The sequence below is a fragment of the Apaloderma vittatum genome, unplaced genomic scaffold, assembly GCF_000703405.1.
Source record: "Apaloderma vittatum isolate BGI_N311 unplaced genomic scaffold, ASM70340v1 scaffold14956, whole genome shotgun sequence".
NCBI lineage: Eukaryota > Metazoa > Chordata > Aves > Trogoniformes > Trogonidae > Apaloderma > Apaloderma vittatum.
Window position 1 is genome coordinate 26547 of NW_009723494.1, and position 20636 is coordinate 47182.

Below are 20636 nucleotides of genomic sequence, written 5' to 3' on the forward strand. Positions count from 1 at the left end.
GTCGGTCTGAAGATCAGAACTGTCAGGCAGGGCAGGTGGAAAGGAAAACTGCTCCCTTGGACCCTGTGCCAGCGTGGGGCCAGGAGAGCTACACATCTCTGCAGAGCAAAGGGTACCCCTTGCCACATCAGAAACAGGCTGACAGCATGGCCATGGAGGGGCTGCATGCCAGGTGAGTGCAGAACTCTCCTGTCCTTGTGCATGCTCTGGTCGGAGGACCTGCTGCAAGTCATCTCCTACTGACCTTTTTGTTTGTTTGTTTGTTTGTTTGTTTCCTTCGGCCAAACGAGAGTTACTCTGCTTCTCCTGGAAGGCTGGAGAGTCTGAGCACCCAGCGAGATCTCTTCGAGGAGAGAGGAGAGGAGTACTTGAATGCTTTTGACAAGAAGGCCCAAGCAGACTTTGACAGCTGCCTGTCTTCTCAGAGGATAGGTCAAGATCTCTTGTTTCAGCATCAGGAGACTGTGCAAGAAACCTGTCCTGCTGGCAACCGCCATGCAAACCTGAGGTGTTCGCCACTAGAGCCCGATTTTATCCAAGCAGAGAAGAAGCCTGAATATAATGGCTGGGATATCGGCCACCATCAGAAACCTGCGGAAGCTGCAGCCGAAGTTGTGGAAGAAGTGCCCAGGGATGAGCAGTCGTTCAGTGCTGACCCGTGGAAGAAAGAAGGACCTAATCCCAAACAGCCTGCGGAAGAGACAACGGAGTGGGCTTCTGAGAACCGGAACGCTGGTGGTCAGCACCAGGAGCAAATGGGGAGGACGCGACGATCAGGCCCGATTAAAAAACCAGTCCTGAAAGCCCTCAAGGTGGAAGAGAAGGAGAAGGAGATGGAGAAGGTTAAACTGGAGGGAGAGGACACCTCACGCCCACTGAAGGAGAAGGTGGCTGTTCAGAAAGTAGAAACTGAGTCAGATGATTCTGCAGCCTTACTGAACTCCACGCGTTACCTGCTGGATGACAAAAATTCTCCTCAAGCCAACCTTGCCCGAGAGGCTGAGAAATCGCAAGAGGAGGAAGAGGAGGAGGAAGAGAAGCCAGAAAGAACCTGGGAGAACAAACTATCCAGAGAGTCTGGTGATCTTCCTCCCACAAAAAGAAACAACTGGATCTTCATTGATGAGGAGCAAGCCTTTGGTGGGAGAGGTCAAGGGCGTGGGCGAGGGAGAGGCTTCAGAGAGTTCACTTTCAGAGGCCGAGGCACAGTTGTGGGCAGCCGGGGAGTCTATAACAACCAGCGGAGCAGCCGAGGCCGAGGGCTTCGGGAGTTCAACCAGCCAGAGGACTTCCCCCGGGGCAAGCCAAGGCGCCGTATTGCAAGCGAGACACACAGTGAAGGGTCAGAATACGAGGAGCTCCCCAAGCGCCGCCGGCAGAGGGGCTCAGAAAACGGCAATGAAGGCTCTGTGCTGGACAGAGAGGACAGTGATTTGAAAAAGGGAGACTTCAAAGACTCTTGGAGGTCCAACAAAATCTATTCAGATGATCACAGTAGCCTGGATCCTAAGATGAGGGCTCCGAGAGCTTTTGGAAGATCACTGCCACCAAGACTGAGCAACTCTGGCTATGGGCGAAGGGGGTTCATCGGTAAGGAGCCCACCCAGTGGCAAGGCAGGAGTGGGGGAGCAGGGTGGCAGGAGTACAGCCACTCTTCTCCATCGGACGCTTTTGGAAGCAGACAGCAGTCTGACAGGGACTACATTCAGGATTCTTACAAACATGTGGATTCCTTCTCCAGCCGGGTTTTTGATGAGAGTCACCTGGATGACAAAAGGCACTTTTTCCAGGAGGATTATTCAGCAGATCAGGAGAACATAGAGAACAGGCCGTTCAGGAGGCGGCGCCCCCCCCGGCAAGACAAGCCCCCCCCCCCGGCAAGACAAGCCCCCCCGATTCAGACGACTCAGGCAAGAGAGGGAATCGGTCGGTCAGTGGAACCCTGAGGAGGGAGGTCCCAACCTGTTGCCCAGTCAGTGGCCTGGAAGACCCAAGCTGACCACCACAGAGAAGAGCAGACGGTCTCCTGAGCTGTCCTACCAGAACTCATCAGACCACGCCAACGAGGAGTGGGAGACAGCATCGGAAAGCAGCGACTTCAGCGAGCGGCGGGAGAGGCGAGATGCAGTTGCAGAGAGCGAAGGGCAGCTGGAGGGTGGCCTCGGCAGCGGGAGCCTGGGAGAGAAGAGGGAACTGGCCAAGCGGAGCTTCTCCAGCCAAAGGCCGCTTGTTGACAGGCAGAGCCGCAAGGCCGAGCCGGCAGGGGTTGCAGAGCAGTCCGTCAGGACGGGTGTAGGAGCGACTTCCAGATATGAGAGCCAGCAGAACGGGACACTGATGAAAAGCAAAAGGTAAAGTTCCATCCTGATGTACCAGACACCTGTCACTCCTCCGCTGGAGGAGGACTGGACTGCGGGTAAGGAGCTGTTGGCTGTGTTTCTCTTCATCTAGTGCAGGTGATTTCCAGCACTGTTCACCCAACTTCCTGACATCCAGCAGGTTCATCCTTGTCTGTTTTAAAACCTTTGCTTCCATGCTGGGTCCCCAGTAGTGTGTGACAGAGGGCAGGAGTGAGGGTTGGGTTTTGCTGGGATAGGTTGCTGTGAGCTGTGCAGGCTGAGCGCCCAAATTCCCAGCAGCACAGCTGTGGCTTGAGCAGGATGTGTGATATTGCCAGGCCTGGCCTTTGCCTGAGTAAATATTTTCTTAGGCCTTAGTGGAGACAGGTGATGAATGGCAAGCAGCGCTGTGTGTTCCTCACCTGGTGGGAGGAGTTCCTCCCCTGAGTATTTAAAAACAACTCCGATGCTAAGGATTAAGTATTTCCTTGCAAGTGTCTTGTGAAAAACCTGGTGATTGACAGGGTGCTAGGTTAGGTGGGACTTGATCCTGGGCCAGTTTCACAGCTCCCTTTTTACGCTTTTCCTGTAACAGGATTTATAAAAAAAAAAAAAAGTCTTATGCAGCTGCATTGTATTGGGTTTAAAGCACTGATAATAGGTGACTTGTTCTTTGTTTTCTGTACTCTTGTAACCCATGTTTCCCAAGTGGTGGGTGTATAGTAACTAGTAGTAGTTGATATGGAAATAACAGAGAGGAGAGCTGATGTCTGGAAAGATGCATGCAGGTGGAAAGGGAAAGTAAGGGAAGTGGGAAGCTTTTCATTTTTTCCTTCTGTAACCATGCCTCTATTGCAAATTGAATGCTTGGGAGTGATTTGTGGATGCTGGGCAAAAGAATTCTGGGAGAAACAATGGAGAAGTAATTTTTTTTTTTTTTCTCGGTGTCATCAGCTTCTCCTCATCTCCCTTCCTCTCACCTGATGCTTGTCAAGAAACGTGTTTTAATTGCAAAGAGAGGCAGATGAGCTGTTAGAGCAATGTCATAGGAGGGTAGGAGATGCTGTTCAGAAACACAGAGTCCTTGTAAGGACAAGCTAGAGCATTAGCTTTGTTGTGTGGGCAGTGTGCTGACTGACTAATGAATACAGGTGGTGTTCTGTTTCTGTCCCACTTCCTCAGTAGCATCCTTCTGATGGGCTCTGTGCTCAGAATTTAACATCTGCTTCAGCTGCTCAAAGGCTCGGGAAGGATGAGGTGTGGTTGCAAAACTGATAAAGAAAATACAGCCTGTGTTCTTTCTTAGTTCTACTTTTACTCATCTTCTAGTAACAAACCTAATACCTTTCCCTTCTTTTCTTGTAGGTCTCCAGAAGAAGCAGGGGGCCTTGGCAGCACCAGTGGTGGTAGCAGCCACTCCATTTACAGCTTGGATAGGGCCTCCCATGCAAACTCAGAGACTGCTGATGGGCCGGGTAAAAAGTCAGAGAAGGAGCCCAAATCTGCTGCGCAAAGAGGAAGTGAGAAGGGAGAGGCCTTGTCACAGTTTGAACTGAGTTACGGAAGTGAGTGTCTCAGTTCATTGGTTTCTTTAAAGGGATAACATGTTGCGGCTGATTTCAAGCCAGACTGATTCAATCCTATGTAATTTTAAATATCAGGTTAGATTTTTTTTTTTTCCCCATTTATTTAGACAAACAAGAAAATTCTAGTGTATCTAAATAGGGAAGACAAAGATGGTTTTAAATTTTTAACTCAAAACTTGCAGCCTGATCTGACAGCCTCTCTTGCTAATGTTTCTTCTGTAGGAAGCTTGATTTTTAGGAAGAATATTTCCATATTTTTATAGAAGTTAAATTTCAGACCTAAAATAGCTTATGTAGCGTGAAGAAAGCTTGAAAAGGCATCCAGAGGGGGGAATTCGGGTCTGAGCTTATGGCAGGGAGGCAAGAGATTAGTATCTCTGAAACCATTCAGCCTTTTACTGTTCACAGAGCTGAGGCCTTACACTTAGAGGTGATGGGTGTGTTTTCAAAAGTACCTGGGCCTGCTTTGTCCTTGTTGATGTTTGGAAAGATGTGGGACTTGTTTAGCTGATACTGAAGTTACCACATGGCTCACGTTCCCAAGCCCACTGAGCTGGAGTGTGCTCATCCCGAGGCAGACGAGAGCAAAACCCTGCAGGATAAAAGTGACTAGTAGATGCCAACAGACAACCATGGTTTAATTCTGGAAGTTAAGCTGCAGCACTGCTGCCTGTACTTGTTTGCCTGTAGCATAGGTCCCATTTGGAATCCACTCTTCAAATTACTGCAATTATAAAACTTGGTATGCATACACACATGCACTATTTCTTTTCCCCTTATGTGCTTTGTTCAGGTACCATCATCGATAATCGAGTGTCCAACACAGCGGAAGAGAATGAAGTAGGTTCTATGGCGGGTGAAGGCTTCATTGAGGTTCTCACTAAAAAACAGCGCCGTTTGCTTGAAGAGGAGCGAAGAAAGAAGGAACAGGCTGCTCAGGTGAGGAATGGGACTGCAGTCAGAGGAACAGGGCTCCAAAAAGTGTTTGGATGAACAGAAAAACATGCAATTGGCTGTAGTAGTACAGATCATGTATTGGGCCTTGGAAACGTATTTTGGTTCTGATGGGCAGGGGTCATTGGTCTGAAAAGGATGATTAGATTTCTGACTGTTCTAGTTTCCTAGCAGAATTGTTAATTGTGAGTTAAGGAGAGTTTTCTGAAGTGATCCTCATCCTAAGTAACTTGGCTCCCTAAGCCAGTGGCTATCTGTAGTTGGTGAGATGTTGGGCAGTGGTGAGCAGTGGGGGACCTCTGCGCTCTTGCTATGTCACTGGAGTGTTGTTGCTAGAAAGGATGTTGTCTCTTCCTTGCCAGAGGTGTCATGTTTGTGTCTGGGCACCTGACCAGGAAGAGACTGATAATTTCATATTCATGATAGAATAAAGGAGTTGATTTACAGTAAAAACATTTAAGACTGCCGTGTGGACAGCTTTGTTAAGTCATGTGTTGGAGGGTAGCTACTTTGTATGGTTCCGTTACGTAATTTGAGGGCTCCTCACCCTGCAGCATTTAGAAATGCAAGGTTTGAACGCTCCAGGCACAGACTGTGTTAGCCCAGTGCAGCGATGCATCTTACGGCCTGTGCCTTTCTCTCTCAGGCACCAGCTAAGGCCCGTGTCCTTCAGTCTCGCATTCCTCCTCGATTTGCTAAGAAGCAGAACAGCTTGTGCTTGGAGCAAAGTGATGTAACCGTGTCTGGAAACGGCTTGGGGACTGAGATCTGGGAGAGCAACAGCCCAGGTAAGTTTGGGTCTGTCTGTTCTGGAGTATTTCACACAGCTCAGGAATCCTGAGGTGTGTGCAGGAAGGACAGGGTGTCCGTGCTTAGGAGGAGACAACCTTCTCTTGCCCGGTGCTCGAAGTGGGAGGGGAGCCAGCAGACATCTGGAGTAGCATCTGTTCAAAGCTGCTCTGTTCAACCATCCTCCTCCTGTTGTTGAACATGTCAGTCTCTTAACCTGTCTCTTGGGTCTTCTTGTAACACCAAGATCCTACATAGCGTTTTCTAGCCTGTTGGGCTGGATTGACTTCAGCCGTTTTCTTGCTTTGCCTTCCTCTGTTTTCTCGGGCTCTAGCCCCGAAAAGCTAGTGCCTCCCTTGTTTCTATCTCTGCTCTTTCTCCTGTTGTCTTCATGTTCCCTAAGAAATCTCTGCTGTTCTCCACCCTTGCTCTCCATACCCTGTCTTTTTGGCTGAATGAATAGGGTTAGCTTTCTGAGATGGTGCAAATATCTTATCTGGTGCCTAAAAATGGGGAAATTAATAATGTAACCTGCATAATGTACAAGGTGTGCTCGCAGTTGTGTTTCAAGCAGATGAACCCTGCCCTCTGTTCTCTTCCAGCTCTTTCCGTTCAGTCTCCTGGCAGTGATTCCTGGAGCAAGCCTGTAAACACCTTTAATGGTACTGAATCTGGCACCGCTGAGGTAAGTGGCACCTAATGTGCCATTCAGGTATTGTGTATATAAAATATTATCATAGGTGGCTTATGCTTCTCATTGCTCCATCTGTGCTTAGCGACTCTCAGCTCTGCTTGTGCAATTTCAAACAGTCTCTTTGCAGTTCTGATTCGAGCTTGATGCTGCTCAAATCTTGACCTAGAGGGCCAAGCACTGCTTGGTGTTACATGAGGGTGTAAACCTGAAGTACCTGTCTGGTAGAGCTGTTCCAGGGTTATGCTCCTAACTGGACACAGTGTGGTTGAGGATGGTGGAAATCTCGTAGGTCACGTTTGTGTGCCTCCTGCCAGTGAGCAATGTGTAGCCTTGATGCAGGGAGGGCAGAGGTGGTTCCTGAATGATTTGCTTCTGGACTGGGACACTTTTTTCCTAATTCTAAAGCCACAGTCCGGTTGGCGCATTGGTTAATGTGTCTCAGGGTTGTGTAGAGCTGAAGCAGCAGCAGCAGCCGAGAGATGCTGCAGGTCAGACCCAACTCCTTTGCAGTCAACCAAGAACATGATTTGAGAAGGGGACATGGTCTTGCTGTTCTCTGGGATTTTTTTTTCCTCCTTTGTGGAGCTGGGTCGGAGTCCGGGGCTTTAACACATTTCGTGCTTTGCATAGCAGGGTTTTAAAGGCAGCCAGGGGGATAGTGGCATTGACTTGAGCGCGGAGTCTCGGGAATCCTCCGCTACCTCCTCTCAGCGCAGTTCTCCATATGGCACCCTCAAACCAGAGGAGATGAATGGGGCTGGCCTGGTGGATCCAAAGCCTGACTGCCAGAAGGAGCAAGTGCAGAAGCAATCTGATAAAAAGGTAATCTGGATTTGCAGCCAAGCCAGAGCACATAGTGAGAGACCTTGTCAAGTGGTTGTGTTGTTCTTGATAGCATTTTTAAGGCTTGAGATTGGGTTATTCAGTCTTTGTGTCTCAGCCTCTCTGCTTTCCTGTTAAGGATTCAGATCAAGGCTCAGGACAGAACAAGGAACACAAGCCTGGACCAATCGGCAACGAACGCTCCCTGAAAAACAGAAAGGGTTCGGAGGGAACGGAACGGCTGGAAGGGAATATTCCCCCTGTTAACGGGGTGGAAATTCACGTGGATTCTGTACTTCCTGTGCCACCCATTGAATTTGGAGTAAATCCTAAAGTGAGGATTGAATTTAATTTTATCTTCTTGGTGATTTGAGGTTGTTGAGATATGAAAGGTGTTTTGAGACAGAAGGATTATTTAGAGGAAGCTTCCAGCTGTAGATTTGCCTTAGATCTCATTACTGACACAAATCAAGTACTCAAGATATCTCGGCAAACACGTAATACCCTCTTGGGAATGTTGTCCCAAGGATCAGCTGGGGTGGTGAGAAAGGTGAGGGACAAGATTATGGCCATCTAAGCCTTTGTGTGCCTCTAGGGTTTGCCTGCTGCTGAGTGCTGAGAAGTGGCTTTTTGTTCTCCAGCAAGGCTTACTGGAGGACAATTTAGTTTTTAGTGTCATGATTCAGGCTAAAGTCATTAACCATGAGAAGCAGATGGGTGGCCCTTGAACGTGGATTTGAATTTTGTTTTGCTTTTTCAGGACTCTGACTTCAGCTTGCCACCTGGTTCTGCCTCTGGCACTGCTGTTAACCCTGTCACCAAATTGCAGGATGCCTTGGCCAGTAATGTAAGCATTTCTTTTTGTCTTTTGGCATTGATTCGTTGGGAGATATTTCTTAGTTAAACCTGAGATGCTTCCAAAGAGCGCAAGCGTGTTTCTTTGCAGTTGATTTCACGCTTAATGCTTAGGCAGCATGCGTAGCTGAAATCCATAACAGAAATCTGTGCCCTCAAGGTACCTTGATAACGTGAGCATCAGTAGCTCAGAAGTGGTGCAGGGAGTGACTCCCATTGTCATTGTGACCTGGGTAAAGCAAGAGGTGTTGCAGATCTCTGAGATCACCCGTCTCCTCCCCGGAGACACAGAAGAGTGACGGTAATGGATGTGATGCAGGTGATGGTGTTTTTAGGCGCAGCTTTGTCAGAAGGTCCCATCTGCCACAGCAAAGCAGAGAAGGCTTTTGGAGGTCCTTTTGGAGGCCCTTTTGGAGGTTTCCTGGCTTATTCCAGCCATGTGGATATTTCATTATTGTATGTGAGAGCATGCTGAAAGCCCAGCTTGTAGCTCAGCTGTGGACAACAATGTGAGAAACTCACAAAGCTTCTTTTGAAATGTCTTTAAGGTTGTAGACTGCTTAATTTTGGAGGTTTGTCTTAAAGGGTGTTTCTGTTCAGAAGCAGGTTTTGTCTGAAATTTTGGTAGATTCTAACTATGGGTCAGGAGGGAGAACTCTTCTGCAAATTGGAGCCACTGGATCAAATTGATATTTAAATGAAGCTGATGTAGCTCAACATGGAGGGTGTCATTGCACGTGATCAAAGCTTCATTTATTCCAGCAGTGGAGTGGATCGCGATTCAGTGTGGTACTTATCTCCTGCAGTACTACTGAGGATTGAATCCTTTGAGGTGTAATTACTAGAGCTGCCAGCTGAAGCTCTGTCAGTCTTGGTAGCTCGTGACATTCTCATGAGTGTTTATCAAGTATTGACCATTTACGACTCTCCCCTCAGGCAGGGTTAACGCAGTCCATTCCCATTCTGCGAAGAGATCATCACCTCCAGCGGTGCATTGGCCTGAACCCGATGTCCTTCCCCACTGCAGACCTTACTCTTAAGGTAAGCAAGCTGGCAGTTGTCCTAGGTGTGGATACCGTGTCTCCGCGGTCAGAGTGTTGAGGATGGAGAGATCTTTCCCAGAGTGTTGGATTAGGTACTGCTGAATCTTTTAATTAACTTCTGTAAAAGTTGGGCGTATACGTTGTTTAGTGTGGGTGGAAAGACGAGTGTTCTGACAGTCCTGGATGCTGAAGTCCTTGCCAGTTGTAGAACAAGTGTAACGGAGCTTTCCTGCTATTTTAGTAGCTGGGTAAGATGGCTGGTCAGGGATCTTAGGTACCTGATGGTTTAAAGAAGAAAAGAAACAAACCCAAAACCCAGACACGCAAACAGCAACAGCAGCAACAACACCCTGAAATAAACCGAAACAAAAATCACCTCAAACCCAAAAAGCTCAGCAAATACCAAGGAGAACCGAGTGTTGTGAAGGATGCTTTCCCATTGCAAGTTTATGTGAAACTCCTTGACCTGAGACCTGCCAGCCCTCTGCTACAACTAGACTAGCTTAAATTTGAACTAGTAGGTCGTAGAAGAGCAACTCTGGGCTTCAGTATTGTCCTCCCCATTTGAACTGTCTGTAGTTACTGTCCTTCATTTCCATAGATGGAGTCTGCTCGTAAAGCTTGGGAAAACTCTCCTAGTTTACCAGAACAGAACTCCCCAGGAGGCGCAGGCTCAGGTATCCAGCCTCCTTCCAGTGTTGGAGCTTCCAACGGTGTCAGCTACAGCTCTTTTGGTGGAGTTTCTATGCCTCCTATGCCTGTGGCGTCCGTAGCACCTTCTGCATCTATTCCAGGTATTTGCAAACTGCCGCAGCGGTATTTGCATTGTCTGGTTGGTATCCAGGAATCATCCTCTGATTCTGGTAGATGAGAGCATGGTGAGAAAGAGCTTCCATGTAAAATAACTGGCTGGCTGGTATTTAACAGATTCTTAACCGCAATTTAGTCAAGACAGAGGGACTGTCTCCCTGCTTTGAGGAATGTTGCTTGAGTGTGAGTGGTATAAACTTAGCACAAGGACAGCTTTCCCTGTGTAGTAGCAAGTCTCTGTGATGTCTCAATAGATCCTGCTTACCCTTCACTGTGTGCTCAATAGAATAGAAGGGAAGTGAAGAAACCTCTGGCTGAGAGACTTCAACAGTCCCAATATCAGTATCAACCATTCCTCTGCTCATTTTGCTATTTAAGTCCCAGGTTTTGAGCACCTTTTCTGCTCTTTGTATGCAGTTACAACTTGCTTGTAGTTTGCAGAACCCTACGAGGTGGGGAGATGTTGTTGTCCTTGAGTCAGAGGAGAAGTTTAAGCTCAGCCATGTTAGTGTGTGTAATCAGGGAGAGCATCTGGAAAAAGGAAATGTCCTTGGATTCTTTGACTGCTGGGTGTCCCAAAGGACCTCTCATGCATGCACTGTCCTTGTTCCTCAGTAGGACAAGGAATTCAAGAATGGAGTGGATTGTGCTGGACAGAAGTGATAGTGAGTGGACCACTGCAGTGACTTTGTTCGGTTGAAAAAGATTATTCCAAGTCGGGATGATTTCCTTCCCCACCCACCCTAATTTTGCTTATAAAGCCCATGGTTCAGATCTGCCCAGAACCACAGGAGTGGCCCAGCACTTCATAACTGGTACCACCGTGGAGGTGAATATAGTTTTTAGATGTCTTGTGTGAAGGTCTCAGACACTGTATTTGCTCATTCCATCCCCCCTAGCTGCAAAGATGAGATGATTGCAGAGCAGGTTTCTGGCACTTAGGAACAGTTGGGAGTGCAGGTCGCCACTTCCTGAACTGTTAGTGTCTCGGACTTTTTTGTGGAGGTGGGAAACTTGGGTTTACATTTAGCCTCTTGCAGAAATGTGTGATTAGTTCTCAAGCAAGTGTGCTACTGTAAGTGGGCTGCTGGCTTTGGTGTGTGGATTTGAGCTTTACAGGCTCTTCTGAATGGATGCTGTGTTTGTGTTGTCTTGTTGAGCTGATTGCTGAGAGGCAGGAAATAGTGTGGACCTGCAGAGCTCTGCAGCGTGCTGTGCCTCTGTTTCCCCTGTACCTTGAGTTCACAGCCTGCCTTCGGTAATGTTTAGGTAACCATATTCCACCCCTGTATCTGGATGGCCACGTGTTTGCGAGTCAGCCCCGCCTGGTCCCTCAGACGATACCTCAGCAGCAAAGCTACCAACAGGTAAGGGGGAGGTGGGACTAGCTAGTGGTTTCCCAAGGAGTCTTCAGGGTGGCATTTACAAAACGAGGAGTCATTTATCTCTCTGATAGCCCAAAGGAGCTTAGATGTGGCTCCCTTTAGGTTCTTTGAATGCTGCTCCCTGGTGGATGTCACAGGTTCCCCTTTTGTACCAGTGCCTTTAGGCTTAGCAACTAGGGTATTGGCAGAGTTGGAGAGAGCCCTTTCAAGGTAAGAGTTTAGGCAGGAGACAGCTCGTTCTTTGTGTGAGGCATGTTTGACTTCTTGTATCCGTCAAATGCCTCTTGCAGGCATCAGTCTTCCTCATGGTGCCTGTGCAGTATCTTCCCCTGCCAGTCTGCTGCGGTTCTCTGGAATTATGCAGGGGCTGTGTAAAGGCACAGTGTAGGTAACTGGCATGGCAGATTGACTCACGGTAGAAACTGATGGATTTTTAAGAGCCTGGGAGAGTTTCTGGCTCCTCTTGTACCTCTCAGTCACCTTAATTTCTTCTGCAGGCTGCTGCTGCTCAACAGATTCCCATTTCCCTCCACACGTCCTTACAGGCCCAAGCTCAGCTTGGGCTGAGGGGTGGTCTGCCTGTTTCCCAGTCCCAGGAGATGTACAGCTCCATACAGCCCTTCAGGTAACTGCTCTGAGTTTTTCATTGCTTTGTGGCTTCTTAATCTCTTACATTCCTGATGGCTGTGTACATTGATCACATACTCCACATTCATCTTACCTTCTCCCTTCTTTGATGTGCTGTTTCCTTCCCCTGGTAACACTGCCGGGGTTGAGCGCAAGGATACCAGGGCACATAAGGCTCTCCACAGCGTGTTTCTTAATGGGACAGTGGCAAAGACCATTCTCAGAAAGTTCCTGGGTTGTGCTGTCTGCGCTCTCAAAGCGGGAGGCAAATCAGAGTGGTTTGAGCTGGAGGGAACCCTAAAGATCTTCTCATTCCAACTCCCCTGCCGTGAGCAGGGATGGGACACCTCCCACTAGACCAGGTAGCTCAAAGCTCAGTCCAGCCTGACCTCAAACACTTGCTGGTTACAGCCCAGATAGGGTTTGGCAGGGGCGGGGTGTGTGTGTGTGTATAGTTTTCGAAGGTTCTCTGTCTAATGACTTGAGCATATTTTTCTTCCACAGGTCTCAGGTGTATATGCACCCCAGTCTGTCTCAGCCCAGCACCATGGTCCTGACAGGAGGCACTGCTCTGAAGCCTCCGTATTCCGCCTTCCCAGGCATGCAGCCCTTGGAAGTGGTGAAAACCCAGTCTGGGTCCCCCTATCAGCCCATGAATGGAAGCCAGGCGCTGGTTTACGAAGGCCAGATAAACCAGGCGGCTGGGATGGGAGCCTCCCAGATGATGGACTCGCAGCTTACGCAGGTTAGGAGCAGGGCTTGGGAGGCGCTCTCCTACAGGTTTTTCAACAGCCGCTTGTTTCTGAGACTGGGTTGAAACTAGTATTTGTGCCGAGTCACGTGTTTGTGTGAACTAAGCTCTTTCTAAAGAGGCAAAAGGTTTTCCCCAGGAGAATCTATTATGTGAACCGCTGTTTCAAACATGCTACACGTTATTTAATGGGATTCTTGCTAATTACGTTTCTGTCTGCTGAGATCTCACTTTGTAACACGAAGTCCTTGCCCTCTAAATAGACCTTTCTTGCAGATCAGACCTTGCAGTGCTTCATGCGTAGGAGGCCATGATGCAATACTTGTCCTAAAAGTACATCATCTGAGAGCCAAATCCCAATCATCTGCAGATTTAACTTGGCTTCCAGAGTAACTAGGATCTTTTATTAAAAGCTAATCTATCTTCTCAATACGTTTGTTATCCAGGTCTTTTTTACAACCTCTGCTGATCTGTTTAGCAGCATCTTAACAAGAATTTCATTGTGTGAAAAAGTTTTTGTAAAGCATAGTTCAGATAAAGACATTGAATCCTACTGTGAGCAGAGCTGTATTTGTGGACATACGTTCCAGTTCTCTGGAGAAATTGGGTATTTTCATCAAAGTCATTTTGTGTAACATGTTAAGGTTTATTTTTATTTAAAGAAGGATTTTTTATGTTATGACTGACAAGAAGAGTATCCTGAAAATAAGTTAGCTGAGGAAAACACGAGAAAACTAAATATTTGAAAAAATACTTTATCTATCATAAGCTAGCAACTTGGTCTCTTCTGCCAGCCTTAGGGCTTATTTATTTATTTATTTGTTACAAAGTGTTGTCATAGAACCTCCCAAATCTAGCAGTTGTGAGAAGTGCCAGATAAATCAGAGGAGACAGGTGGCTCTTGAGTCCTGAGCTGTGGGTTATTTTTTCCTTCTAACTTTCTTTTAGTTATTGCCATCATCAGTTGGAAGCTCACTGCAGAACATAGAGCGAGGTCACGATCTCTTTCTCTAGAGATCTAGACCTCGAAATGCTTTGTAAGGAAAGCGTAGCAGACTTTCTGGTTTGGGTATCAAAGCTGCAAACAAAATACCTGACAACGAGCTGTCTGGAGCTGTCATCGTATCGAGAGAAAATACAGCCATACAGCGGCCATGAGGAAAAGTGAAAAAGTGGGTGGAAGTTGCAGGCAAGGAGGAAAGCCCTGTGTCTGAGTGCAGTTATGTTACATCGACGTGGTGTGAGAAACCTAACTGATAGGGTGTTGGCAGCACTATCAGAACATACATTTCGGTGTGAATGCCCTCTGTTGCATTGATTTGCATTTATTCTGTGCCAGACTGCACTGTTTGTGAGCTTCCTTTTAGCAGTGCTGTGCTTTCAAGGTTTTAGGGGACAGTGTGTCAAACACCAGACTGGTGCCACCATCGAGTTAACGATGTGTCCTTGTCATGCAGTTAACGATGCCTGTGCCTGGCTCCCAGCTTCCTCTGCCCCGCTATGGCTCTGGCCAGCAGCCCCTGATTCTACCGCAGTCCATCCAGCTTCCTCAGGGGCAAAACCTGCCTGTAGGAGCTCCCCGAAGAATCCTCCCTCCTGGGTCCCAGCCTTCGGTCCTTGCTACCAGCAGGGAGGTAAGGATTAACTCTCGTGCTCATCTTGGCATTCATTAACCCCTCCTGCATTGAAGTTTTGCTCCTGGATCTTGCTTGTTAAAGGGGAGACTGGCTTGTTTGGGATCCTTAAAGATCAAAGCCAAAGACTGGTGTTAAAATGAAGGAGCCCTTTCCCCCTCATCTCCAAAGTGCAGGCCAGCAGTTTTTCAGGTTTTGGCTGCTGGTCATCATTCTGTTTCCAGGGAGCCACATCCCGCCTTGATCCAGTTTGGAGTCTCCAGTTTTATTACATGTTTACACAGGTTTCCCCAGAATGCTTGAGGGGTGGTGAGCTCCAGACACAGTTGGAATACTGCCCAGATATTTCACACTGTTGTGAAGCTTGTCCATTTGAGTAGGTATATTAATGTCATGTCTGGTTTGATGGATTCGTATCATAAGTTTGTCTAATATAGGGGAGAGAGAGCACAGCACTTAACTTCCAGGTTTGCTTGTGCTGCTGGCTTGTTGATTTAATACAAGCAGATTATTTCTCATACAAGCCTCACTTTCTTCACCTGAAAAAATGTTTCTTCTTTTAATGGGCACAATTAAATGGGTAGAAGGGCAAAGATTTGACTTCAGTGTTTACATGAAGTAATGAGTGATTTGTGAATGCAAAGATGATACTCTCTCACTTGTTTTCCTCTGTAGTCCTCCCAGATGGAGATGAAAGGGTTTCATTTCTCCGATGGTAAACAGAACATGTCCTCCGGAGGGTCTGTACCATCACCACATCCGTACAGGTAAAACATTTAAAGAACTTGGCCTCTGTAGTCGGAGTGAGGAAGCAGTAGTGTTCCCCATTTGCAGTGACATGTTGCACCTGTTGTCCCTGTACAAGGTGCCTGGGTTTTCATGTGCAGAAAGTTTTTACTGTGGTCCAGATACTTGTATGAAAATGCAGGATCATGGCTTTCATTTCTGAGTGTGGGCCAGCGTGTGTCTGACTTGACCCTTTGTGCTTGTGGATGTGCATGAAGTTATTTGTTTACCGAGGCTTAAAGACAAATTGGAATTGGTGTGTGCTGTTGTGTGCTCCTCGTTAAGGTGGAAAATTTGAGATCATTGAATGAACGTTGTAGTTGCCAGCATGATCCTTTCAAGATGAGAGGTGCTTATGTGTAGATGTACCAGACCTTCAGGTGATTGAGCCTTTTGGGACAAGCATTTGCTTTATTTTTCACTAACCAAATCTGTGTGTTGTCTTTTGGGTGGGGGAGCTCACTGATGTGCACAGCACAGTCACATGTCCTGTCTACTGCTGCTTTCTGCTGTCTGCTTTTTTTTCTTTCACACATGAATAAGGTTCTCATTCCGTTGTAGAATTTACTCCATGAATATTGTCGACTCTTCGATTTCCAGGCCTAGCTCTGCCAGCCCAAGCGGGAAGCCACCTGGACCAGCAGTTAGTATGGGCTCTGTGCAAGGACACTATGTACAACAGGTAGTGTACGTCAGTATGTGGTATAAAAGAGCAGATACTGGTGGAATAAACAGTCATACGTGGACTTAAGAGGAGTGGCAGAAAGGCCTGTGTAGTGAAGCTGGATATGGGAGCTGTTATTTTCTCTGCAGAGAGGGTTGGTAGGTGGGTGTTACGCTGAGCCCAAGAGCAATGCTGCGTGATTTGAAAGTCGGGAGAGCTTAGGGGATGACCTGCTTCACAGTGTCCCTGTTGGTTGCTGTTGAATTATGGGTTATTTGGATTGCCAGGCATGTGAGACACTACAGGGTCCTAACGTGTGGGGTGTTTTAGGATAGCAAAGTGTGACAGAAGAAAGTGCCTGGAGCAAATTTGATGTCTTGCATGATTGGTGGTCATGGTTTGCTTTTTCTATCTGCCTAGAGGTCTGTGCTAGCTAATGCTTTGTTTTTCCATGTCAAAAGGCAAAGCAACGGGTGGATGAAAATAAAGCCAATCTGGGAGCAGTAAAGCTTCAGGAAACAGCCTCCGCAAACCAGATGAAGCCAGTGCGCACAGGAGCCATCAAACCTCAGGCAGTCAAAGTGGAGGAAAGCAAGGCCTAGGAGCACCTCTGATGCCCAGCTGGTCCTGCTGCCTGAGAGGCCGTGCAGCTTAGACTGGACCCCACTGGATCTCCTGAAAATTTCACCAGATTTCTCCCCACCTCACACTGACTGACTACAGCGACATCATCCAAGCCCCTTTCCCAACAAAGCAGTTTGAAACAGTGGATATGACATTGACCTGCTTGCTTTGAAACAAACCAACCATGTGACTTTTAAGTGGCTCGAGCCATTTTATTTTTATTTCCCCCCCACACTCCCATGCCCCATCCACAGGTAGCTGTGATAGCTCACTTGGCAAAGCCCGTCCTTCTCCTTCCCTACTTCTGTCTCAGCAGAGTGGCAACTGGGGGAGAGGGGTTAGTTTGAGGTTTTTTTTCATTTTAAAGGCAGCTGAGGTTTTTACAAAAAAGCTATATCTTTGTTTATAGCAGAACTTTTATATGTTCTCTCATTTCCCCTCTCTCTTCTGCTTTCCTCATTCCTTCCAGAAAAGAGTTCCCTTGAGCTGAACTTATGTTCTGACAAAACTCTGCTTAGTTTTATATACGGTTCTGTGCTAAGTATCATGGCTCTTCTGAATTGAGTTTGTTTGGATATATATTCCCCAGATGATTTAGCCTTTCAGATTATCTGATTTTAAAAAAAAAAGGACAGTTACAGCATTCATTAATTTTGCAGTATTTTTGTTTTAAGCTAGAAGCAATGCTTGCGTTAGAAGTAAGTGTGTACTAAAGGTATATAGTAGATCAGTGCATAAATCTTGAAACTTGCACCACTTTAATTGTAGCTTTGGGGTGCCTTGTGCACAACAAAATGTGGCGTTTTCGTTTTAAGGAAAAAAAAAAAACACGAAATTTCTGTTGCAAGCTCGTCTGGATCTAGGTTGTTGGGGTTTTTTTTGGGTTTGGGATTTTTTAGTGACTGCCAAACACACAACGAAGTGTAAATCATAGATTTACGAAATGTAAAATCTGTTAAGAAAAAGCTCCTCGCCACACATGGGTCAGAAGAGTTGGCTAGAGCCAACGGGTCTGTATGGACTACTTTTTGTAGTTGTGATGCTCTCTTATGCTCCCTAACTTGGCCGTTCTAATTCTTCATGTCTCCTGAGACTTGTTCTATATTGTGTTCATCCCTTGGGGCTGCTCTCCTCAGCTTTGCTCTTCTCCCTTCTCCCCAAGTCTTGCTTTCTGTTCCTCGTAACTCATGACCTTTTCTAAAACGTGTAGAAATGCATCGGTAGGGGAGCCCCTCTGCAAAGCAGCTGTTTTAGCACGCTTGGAACCTCCTTTTTTATGTTGGAAGCGCATGGTTACAGAAGCGGTTGGAAATAGTCCTTTTACTCTCCTTCCCCAGACGAACAGCAAAGCGTTCTTTACTTCTGATGCAGTTGCATATAGCACGTACGGTGTCGTCACCTCACGTTTCCTCACCAATATCTGATGGAAGGAAGGTCCCAGTGGGGAGGGGGTTGGGTTTTATTCCTTTGGTTTTGGTGTGTGTGTGCATGTGTGTGTGTGTATGTAGATTTTTAGGACTGACTTACAAGTTCCTGCAAGCGCTTGGAGTCCTTCAGCTGGAAGTAGTCTTAAGCAAACTGAACTATTTTCAGCTAACTTGGTTTGTGTTGTTTAGCTCTTTCAAGATGTAAAGTAGGCTGGTCACTCTGAAGTGAGGGAAAGAAAACTTCATTTCTGCAGTAGGTGATAGCTTGCTCACTGGCTGTGCCGTCTGCCTCTGCTAGGTGGCAGCAAGTCATTTGTTGGTGGTTCCAAAGAAGATAATTTTGAACAAAGAATGTATTTGGGAAGGGATCTGAAAGGTGTTCTTGTTTCTGTGTTTGCTTTTTCCCCCACTTTCTAGGAAAGATCCTGTGTAACTTTCTAGGGATGCATTTGAAGTTTTAAGCTAGGTATAAAGAAGATTTTTATACGGTAGCTTTAAAGAGCTTAGAAACCTAATCTTAGACATAGTAATATGTCCCCTCTCCACAGGTGTCCCCATTGACAATGGCAGAGAACCTGGAGGGAAAGGGATAGGATGGTACTTTAAGCAAGATAAAAGCTCTTTTTTTTTTTTTTCCTCATGTTTTGTGGATTTTTAACTACAGAGCAGAGTGTGCCAGCATCTCTCTAGCGTCCTCCTTAAAGTACAGGGTTTGAGATTGTGACAGATACTCCCCCAGCCTTCAGGCATCTCCCAGACCTGCATCCTCATCTGCTAGTCCTGCTCCCAACATTTTCCAAAGATTGCTCCACCAGTAAGTCATCCCACCCGCCCTTTCTGTGTTCTTCCTTGGAATATCATGAACAACAGAATTGTCTGGTTTTTTGGTTGTTTGGGTTTTTTTCTAATTATCCTTCTGCCCAGCTGGCCCTAGCTAATATCAGCCCAGAATCTAACTGTAACGGCTAAAGAGACTTATCCGAGCCCCCATCTTCTCATCTCTTTCCTACCCTCGACACACTACTTAAGCTTTACAAAGACGGTAACCAGTTTCCTCCCGCCTGTATGACTTTTTTTAGACTGGTCAAAAGTGTTGGAGAAACTGGGTTATTGGTAGATGCAAGTTACTGCAGTCCCCTCTGGTGTAAATGCTATCAGAACTACAATACTTCCTGTTGAAAAAGGTCACCCTTCTTTCTCTTTTAACCCCTCCATTCCTTCCCCCAACAGAATAAAACACTAGAATTTATTTATACGTATTTGATGTTGTAGGTCTAGGTGAAAAAGTAATTGTTTCACTGCTCTATTTATATATTATGTCTGAACTATTCTGTGCAGGAAAGGCCAAGAAATGCATGTGAGCTTCATTCCATTCCTCACCTTTGCGTGACTGTCAGCTGCAGTTTGCAAGACTCTTTTTCACTTAATGGAGTTTTGTGTGATAGAAAGCAGTTTTAGAGCCCAAATTTCTACAGTGCAATATCCTTCTTCTCTGGCATATATTTTTGTTTGTTTGTTTAAAGCTAGTGTAAGGTTAGTGCGGTTTGTGGTGCTCTTGAGTCAAAAGGAAAGCCTCTCATCCTCAAGGTGCAGAAATGCCAAGGGTGCTGGCATGCTGGTGCAAATTCAGCTTAAGGAAGAGAGGAGTATGGAGATGAATAGAATGTGAATATGGATTATTAGGGGATATTTCTGCTTGCTGTCTCCACTGCTGAAAGGTTGGGCCCTAATGATTTATTCCTTTTGTGAGTTGCTTTTGCTTTGACTGGAAATCAGCTACCAAATTGTGGGCTCCTTCTGCTAAGAAGTGTGCAGCAGGAGGGAGAGGTGAATCCATGTTTTTGGAAACAGTGGGTGAAGCAGAAATATTGAGAGGCTGACTACTGCTGCTTTTTTTGTTCAGCTGAAGGTCTGAAGCATGTGTGTGATCAGTTCTCTTACACACAGTGATTCAAGGCCTAGCAGCTGCATTCAGTGCTGCTTTCTTCTCCAGTTCAGCCTGCTTTTAGCTCTTAATTAATTAAAAGAATACAAAAAATTGAATTACAGAAGAAAAAAAGGAAGGGGAAGAAAAAAAAGGTTCCAGTTTATGTTTAAATGACAAGTGGAAGCAGCACAGTCACCAGTGAAACAGGTATTATTGTTGATCTTCCATAATTCACTCCTGGCTCTGCCGTGTGACGGCTGTACAGTGTCAGTGACTCTGGATGTGTTTGCAGCCTGTCGAACTGCCATACGTGTTTGTGTTCACGCAGAGGCACTCCATTTAACAGTTTCCTTGCAAGAATGCTGCAAAGCTACAAGCTGCCCTGTGGTTCCTGTGTATTTATGAATATATTAAAAACCAAGCCTAGCATTATTGCTATGTCTCCCCTTTTGGCAGGCTACTATATTCCCTTTAAAGCAAGCACCACTGCATGCCAAGATCTTGTTCTGTTGCATTTTGTTAACCTTCTGTTTTGCTTCTGGCTGGATAAGCACAGGTTAATTCCTTGTAGCGTGGGTTATTTTTGACAGACAGCAGCCCAGTTTCCTTGTAAGAAAAAGGCATTAGTGAATAAGAATTAATTTACGACAGGCATCAGGTTACTTTAGTTGTGGCCTGCGGACAGAAAAGGTGCATTTTGCTGAAGCGGCGGACCTGCTGACTGAAGAGACTGCAGCAGTCCTGCTACTTTTTTGTTGTTATTTGTTTTAATCCAAAACCTACCATATTTTCCTAGTGGCCATAGACACCTCCTGGGGTTTGGTGGCTCCTCGAGCTGTCTGCAGCCACAGCCTTGCCTGTTGGCACCCCTGGGAATCACAGCAGCAGCAGTGAGGCGCTCACCCTTCGCATGTCTCCA

At 46.5% G+C, this 20636-nt stretch overlaps 1 protein-coding gene across 1 annotated transcript in view; it reads left to right on the forward strand.

The window, feature by feature from the left end:
* The window catches only part of LOC104276005 (protein PRRC2B-like), a 30954-nt gene extending 14083 nt beyond the window's left edge, over positions 1 to 16871 (forward strand). The window contains 19 exon segments of the mRNA XM_009872144.1: positions 1 to 191; positions 291 to 1847; positions 1849 to 2351; positions 3705 to 3904; positions 4719 to 4864; positions 5526 to 5667; positions 6271 to 6353; positions 6993 to 7184; positions 7324 to 7518; positions 7945 to 8031; positions 8976 to 9080; positions 9684 to 9876; positions 11162 to 11259; positions 11775 to 11902; positions 12409 to 12649; positions 14113 to 14289; positions 14965 to 15056; positions 15676 to 15757; positions 16201 to 16871. Of these exon segments, the coding sequence (XP_009870446.1) occupies positions 1 to 191; positions 291 to 1847; positions 1849 to 2351; positions 3705 to 3904; positions 4719 to 4864; positions 5526 to 5667; positions 6271 to 6353; positions 6993 to 7184; positions 7324 to 7518; positions 7945 to 8031; positions 8976 to 9080; positions 9684 to 9876; positions 11162 to 11259; positions 11775 to 11902; positions 12409 to 12649; positions 14113 to 14289; positions 14965 to 15056; positions 15676 to 15757; positions 16201 to 16341 (4553 nt within the window). The 3' untranslated portion in view covers positions 16342 to 16871.
* Positions 16872 to 20636: the final 3765 nt, after the last annotated feature.